The 7,007-nt window shown below is 40.0% G+C and overlaps 1 protein-coding gene across 2 annotated transcripts; it reads left to right on the top strand.

Moving 5' to 3' along the window:
• Positions 1-1,045: 1,045 nt before the first annotated feature.
• nthl1 (nth like DNA glycosylase 1) lies at positions 1,046-6,567 on the top strand. Of its 2 annotated transcripts, XM_022755412.1 has the most exons (7): positions 1,046-1,125; positions 1,209-1,377; positions 2,347-2,615; positions 2,706-2,876; positions 3,033-3,192; positions 5,274-5,379; positions 6,071-6,567. In XM_022755412.1, the coding sequence occupies exons 1-7, from the start codon at positions 1,117-1,119 to the stop codon at positions 6,375-6,377; spliced, it is 1,191 nt and encodes a 396-aa protein (XP_022611133.1). In that variant the 5' UTR covers positions 1,046-1,116; the 3' UTR covers positions 6,378-6,567. The 2 variants fall into 2 exon arrangements, with proteins under 2 accessions (XP_022611133.1, XP_022611131.1); XM_022755410.1 differs by lacking the exon at positions 1,046-1,125 and having other exon boundaries at positions 1,132-1,377.
• The last annotated feature ends 440 nt before the right edge of the window (positions 6,568-7,007 follow it).

Genomic DNA, 7,007 nt, shown 5'->3' with positions numbered 1-7,007 from the left:
AGTCGAATAATGGTAATTTATACATGTGTATATTACTGAAACTAACGTTACCCAACGGTAAAGTTGGCTAGCAGCTAGCTAAACCAGCTGACGATGCTGAAGTTGGTTTCTCTTTGGGGTGAGTAGCTGCACCTTCGTCATGCTGCCTCTGAGTGGAGCCTTTGGATAACAAGTTCAAGCTACTGCGGTTTTATGGTTTAAAGAATTAAGCTTTCATTGTGTTACTGGTTTATACTATCATGTAATTATAAACAAAATCACTGAAGGAAAATTTTGGATGTTAAGAAAGAGAAAAAAAAGTAGTAAGTCATTTTCTGTACATTTTAAGTACCTCCCTGGTGTTGACACAACATATGAATACATCTTTGACTCTCCTTAGCAGAGGTGGACAAAGTACACAACTTTATTACTTGAGTATAGATCCTCCTGGTCAAATATTACTGCAATACAAGTGAAAGTTGATCAGTCAGATCTTAACTCCTAAAGTACTGGAGTACTTGATTTTAAAAAATACAGAAGTATTCGAAAGTACATTTTTTATGTCAACTCATTGTTGTATTGGTCCACATTTACAGAACCTAAAGTCTGTGAAGCAACCTACAGACTGACTGTAGAACATCTTGTATATATAGCAAACATGTAAAACTAAATTAATCTTTCTTTATTTCTAAAATTTCAAAGGTGGACTTCAGATAAGGCTGTGGTCTCTGGTGGAGAATCTTCTGCCTCATCTTTATCTAAAATAGCACTGCTTCCAAGTAAAGAGTACTTGTAGAGTACTTGTATTTATACCTGCAATGTGGTGGAGTCAAAAGTACAATATTTTAAATACATATCTTGGTATCAGATAGTTATAATTCAGGTTTTAAATATTTATAAAAAATATCAATCTTATATAGTAATTTGGAACTGCTAATTGTCTATAATGTCATGATTGCAGCATAATTTAAATTGGCTGAGTTTAGAATATTTTTTAATTATCTAAAAAATATATATTTATGTTTTTATTTATCAATTAATAATATTGCGTTATTTGTTTACACAGGGTGGTGAACTTTTCTGCTTCCCTCGTGACCAGAAATCTACAAATATGAAACCAACTTCAGCTTCATCTACATGCCTCACGTAAACTGCCTCACGTAAGCTGCAGCACGAGGATCTGTTATGTAGTCCCGTGTTTCAAAATGACTTCTCCTTACTTCATGCAGAGCAGATCTGTTGTCACTCGGATTCCTGGCTGTAGACCCGCGGCCTCTCTGGGGTCCAAACTCAACAGACGGAGGAATGTGGATCCAGTTCCCTCTGTGGCGGTGAAGGTAGAGGTGGAGGAGGCGAGGATCTCTGAGCAAAGACCCTCCTCTGCCCCTTCATCGACGGGTAATGTTGCACACAGCTTCACTCAGACATCAATAACAATATTTAGGAACGAATGAACCATCACTCATTAAATTAGTTTCTAAATGTCAAAATTCAAAGATTGTGAAAAGTTGCTACGATTGTTTTGATTTGTTGACTGTACACTTGGCGCTGCTGCATGTTAAACACAACTGACACCACCACTGCCACAGAGAGCAGATCTGAGCAAGCCAAGCATGCCCCTCAAGGCTGCTGAACGTCTTATCTCACCTACCAACGTAACCTTTGAGAGGACATGTAAGAATAGTCCATAAGTACACAATACACACTATATGGCCAAAAACATATGGACAGATGCAGTTATTTTTGGTCTGGGTCTGATTTTCATGGGCTTGGCCGCTTAGTTTGATAATGCGACATCATACAGTAATATTCAGGGTCCCAAGACATATAAAGGGACATGAGATAAATAAAAAGAAAGGAAAGCAGAAAAAATCTGCAGCATTACATTATGTTTATTTTTCAGTATCCTCTTCCCATTGTTTTCTTTTTGTTATTATCAAAAATGTCACTCTTTGGCCACTAGACATTAATGCAAGCAGTGCATGGGGTTCACAAGTAGACATTGCTTCGATTGAAGGGGTATCCAGCTAAAAGTGTTGGGAACCACTGTTGAAGATAATAGTATGTTTCCAGGTTTGTGGTAAGAGTTTGGGGAAGATCTTATCACAATTCAAGGTGTCAATGCCCCCTGTGACTGAAGCTAGGTACATAAAGAAATTATTTTTTCCCAGTTTGGTGTGAAAGAATTTGACTGACATGCTCAAAGCCCTGCTGAATGGGAGCAAATCCCATCCAGAGTAAAAAAAAAAATGTAGGAAGCTTTTTGTTTGGTCATTAATTGGTTTTGAATTTCTTTTAAATGCAGATGTTTTGTATTCCCACACTGGGTCAAGTGTTTTTCATTCTCTCTTCTCTGTGCTCATCCAGGTGGGTGCCATGAACTCCCCCAACATGCTCCTGTGCAGCCAAAAACAGAAGCAGACACTCTCCCGCTGTCTTCACACAGGCGCAGGAGGAGACAGCTAAAGGTGGAATATGACAAGGATGAAGGCGTTCCACCGGTGAAGACAGAACACTGGGAACCTCCCGACTGGAAGAAACAATTAGGATTCATTCGTGAGATGAGGAGCGGCCGAGACGCACCCGTAGATAACATGGGAGCAGAGAAATGCTATGACACAGGAGCTCCTGCACATGTAGGTGTGGTTTAGATCATCTTCTTTTTGGGTTTAAAATAAGTCAATAGTTCAAATAAATCCCTTTGTTTCTTTTTGCTGGCGGCACAGGTGAGACGGTTCCAGGTGTTGGTGTCACTCATGCTATCCAGTCAGACCAAGGACCAGGTGACAGCAGCAGCTATGCAGAAGCTCCGAGCACACGGCTGCACTGTGGAAAATATTCTCAACACTGATGATGAAACACTGGGAAAACTCGTCTACCCTGTCGGCTTCTGGAGGGTAACTCTCTGTCCTTTTATGTGTTACATCACTAAACTTTGATGAAAACAGTTTGCGGCCACACTTCCACCTTCGCACCCTCTGTCACTCATTCTTTTGACCATAGTTTGCACCTGAATGAATCTCTCCTGGTTTGTCCCACCCACTTTCCTCCAGAATAAAGTGAAGTATCTGAAGCTAACGTCAGCCATGCTGCAGAAAGAGTTTGGAGGGGACATCCCAAAGAGCGTGGAAGGGCTGGTCCGCCTGCCAGGAGTTGGCCCCAAAATGGCTCACCTGGCTATGGCCATCGCCTGGGACCAGGTGTCCGGAATAGGTAGGGGACACACTGCTGAAACCACTTACCACTGCAAGCACAGCCACTTAGAAATCAAATGGAATAAAATAAATACATGATGTCTAGCTGAGCAGCATGAATTCACATAGTTTGAAACTTAACTACAGGCAAAAGCTGTTGCTTATAGATAGATAGATAGATAGATAGATAGATAGATAGATAGATAGATAGATAGATAGATAGATAGATAGATAGATAGATAGATAGATAGATGTCTCCTAGGGGAAAGTCATGTGTCCATTAGCTCATTGTGGATAATAATAATAACAGTTAATAATAAATAAACAATAATAATTAGATGAGTCCACTTCCTTTGGCTGAGGTGTTCTTCAGCCTGATGGCAGTGGGAACAAAGGATCTCCTGAACCTCTCTGTTCTGCAGCGCAGTGCAATGAGACGTTTGCTGCAGCTGTAGCTGCTTCTCTGTCCTGCCAGAATGTTGTGGAGAGGATGGTTGGTATTGTCCAAGATGGCTTCCATCTTACATTGCATGCGTCTCTCCACAACAGTCCTGAGTGAGTCCAGACTCCTGCCAAGCACAGACCCAGCGTTTTTTACCAGCTTGTCCAGTCTCCTTGTGTTCATGTCAGACTGCAGCATAAAGAAGTACTCTGGCCACCACTGACTGATAAAACGTGCAGCATTTCACTGCAGATGTCAAAGAACCTGAGCCTCCTGAGGAAAAAGAGCCGGCTCTGCCCCTTCAGGTAGATGGCATTCGAGTTCAGGGACCAGTCCAGTTTACTGTCCAGGTGCACACCTAGGTATTTATAAGTGTGCACCACCTCAATGTCCTTCCCTCGAATGTTGACTGGCTGAAGGGTGGGCCTAGACCTCCGAAAGTCCATGACCATCTCCTTGGTCTTGGAGGTGTTCAGAAGGAGGCAGTTCCTGTTGCTCCATTCACTGAAGGCCATCGTCAGATCCCTGTACTCCTCTTCCTGCCTGTTCCTGATACACACCACAATAGCTGTGTCATCCGAGTATTTCTGGATGTGGCAGGACTCAGAGTTGTATTTGAAGTCGGCCGTACACAGGGTGAACAGGAACAGAGCCAGAACAGTTCCCTGTGGAGCCCCAGTGCTGCTCATCACTGTCCCTGAGACATAGTTACCCAGCCTGACGTACTGTGGTCGTCTTGTCAGGTAATCCACAATCCAGGACGTGAAGCAGGGATCCACCCCCATCCCTTCCAGCTTGATATTATAGATATCTGTAGAGACTTCTGGTAAGGAAACATGTCAGAGCACCTCCGTCCCTGCACACTATTTTACCACAGCGTTATTACCATATTATGTGATGAATTTAGTATTTTCATATTAATGAAGCAAAGTAATATTTGCTTTGTTTGTGCAAGTTTCTTTAAGAAATAAAAAAAAGAAAAGAAATCAGAAGCCTTTTTATTGTCTTTTGCTTGTGAACTCTTCCATACACCGCCTACAGTAGATAAGCACTTAAGGCCGCAACAGATGATTAGATCAATTGCTTTGTCTATAAAATGTCAGAAAATAACAATTTTCAATTTAATAAACAATTTCCTGAAGCCCAAGGCAATGTCTTCATAGTGCTCGTTTTGTAGACCAACATGCCAAAATCCAACAAAAACAGTTTTTATGTAACATTAAACAAAGAAAAGTAGAAAACCCTCACAACTGATTAAACTGGAATGAGGTAATGTTTGTTGTTTTTGCATAAGTGATGATTAATCTTCAATATAGCTATAAAATTGATTTTCTATTTTGATAACCTATGATTATATATAATGTTATATGATTACTTCTCTGTTTCCAGCTCTATTTGATACATTACTAAAATCAGTAGCTTGTTAGACTGCACTGAGGCCAATGGTGTTGTTGTGTCGCCAAGGAATTTACAGTTGATGAAGTTACAGCATAGAAAAATACCAGATTAAATAGAAAAAGTAAAGCTACTGCATATTTGAAATTGTGTGAACAGACTGAGTTTGTGCAACATAGTGAGTCCACATTACATTTACATTTTTTCAAAATTACAAATGTGTGTGTGCCTGCTCTGATTGATGGTGTTGATCTTTCGTTTAGGTGTGGACACACACGTGCATCGCATCTCCAATAGGCTGGGCTGGCTCAAGAAGCCAACCAAAAACCCGGAGGAAACACGCAAGGCCCTGGAGGAGTGGTTACCCAGGTAACAGCATGACTAATTCACTGCTGCTGACCTGCACATCCTGATTAGCAGGGGCCAACAAATCTATAAATATCAGAATCACCAAGATTGACCTAGAAACATACAGTAAATCACTGACTTTGGTAAGTGACAAGAGCTCTTCATCACGTGATGTGTTCACTGATACTAAGTAACTCTTACAATTAAAATCAGGAAAACTTACAACTTGGTAATTTAGTAGTTAATGGTGAGGAAGGGTGAATCCATCACCTGCAAAATAATTTTCAGCTGTACTGTATTCATGTCTGTCCCTGACAGCTATGTTATTATCCAATTAAAACATGAGAAGTAGCTTCTGGTTGTTCAAAACACTATAGTTTACAATAGTTTGTGTAAATTTGAACAATTTTCTTCACCTAAATGCAATTTCAGCGTTATTATTTTTGCTGTAGAGCTGATACAAATGTAATTTATTGAAATTATTATATGAAAAATCGAGCATCTATTTCTTTAATTAGCCATCTCCAGCAGCTATTGACTACATGCAATGAGATCTGAAGTTCTCCTCAACTCTACAGAGTTTTTTGGTTTCTTTCATTTCTGTTTGATGGTTTTACAGCCAATAAAAAGTTTAAACTTTCCTTCAGGAATCGATTGCCCTTCCCCTGAGTGGTTTAAAAAGTTTAAAGTTACCTCTCATACTCTTTTGCAGGGAGCTGTGGAGTGAGATCAACTGGCTGCTGGTGGGTTTTGGACAGCAGGTTTGTCTACCCGTCAACCCGCTCTGTTCAGTGTGTCTGAACCAGCACAGCTGTCCGTCAGCCCACAAGAACTCTCCTACAAAGAGGCCTAAAGCTAGATCCCCACGCTCCCCGGACCCAACTTCCTCCCTTAAAATAAAAACTGAATCTGGACAGAACTCTGCTGCTAAAGATGACAGGACAAAGGAGGAGTCACTGCCCACACCTGTTTCCCCCACCAGACAGAGAAGGAGGCTAAAAACTAAGGTTAACTATTAATTCAGCCATCACATAAGTTTTTGTCTGAGCTGTGAACACATGTTTGACACAAAGACGCATATACATTGAAAACACACATATAAGCTACACATTATGAAGATGGTTAATTTACATTTCATATTAGATTAGATATTTTTGTACTGTTAGTGCTAAACTTTTTTTTACCAATTAAAAAATGTATGTTCTGAAACTGAATTTAAAGGTCTTTAATTTCAAGTCTGCCATTGACTCCAATAGAGGGACTTTGCCTGTTGCATATTGAGGAAAAATAACAAGAACATGAACTTCAAAATTATGTTATTTCAGTGCATCACCAGCAAACCCATTTCTGTTAGTGTTTTATGCACCTGGAATGTACTTTATTATACTGCACTTAAAATGAAACAACATGAACCAAATAAACAACATACAAATATACTAAAGACAGTAAGTAGTCTCAATGAAATATTTCTCATGGAAGCTGGTTGTATTTATTTTTTGTATTTGGCCTAAGTCAAAAGAACTGACCAAACACATTATCAACAACATTATCGTGTTGGTTCAAACACACCATCTTTTTATAATGACATGACTGCATCTGTGCAGCCTGATTACCACTTAAGATATTTCACAACTGCTGGTTACATGATA

The sequence above is a fragment of the Seriola dumerili genome, unplaced genomic scaffold (assembly GCF_002260705.1).
Source record: "Seriola dumerili isolate Sdu_G_001 unplaced genomic scaffold, Sdu_1.0 BDQW01000230.1, whole genome shotgun sequence".
Lineage (NCBI taxonomy): Eukaryota > Metazoa > Chordata > Actinopteri > Carangiformes > Carangidae > Seriola > Seriola dumerili.
Note: the sequence above shows the minus strand (reverse complement) of the source record. Positions and strands in the feature narration are given on the sequence as shown.

Excerpts from the sequence above, each read along its gene's own strand:
- nthl1 (XM_022755410.1), top strand. The coding sequence starts at position 1,185 with ATGACTTCTCCTTACTTCATGCAGAGCAGATCTGTTGTCACTCGGATT. Across the intron at positions 1,378-2,346 it reads CTCTGCCCCTTCATCGACGG|GTGGGTGCCATGAACTCCCC; the intron begins GTAATGTTGCAC and ends GTGCTCATCCAG. Across the intron at positions 5,380-6,070 it reads CTGGAGGAGTGGTTACCCAG|GGAGCTGTGGAGTGAGATCA; the intron begins GTAACAGCATGA and ends ACTCTTTTGCAG.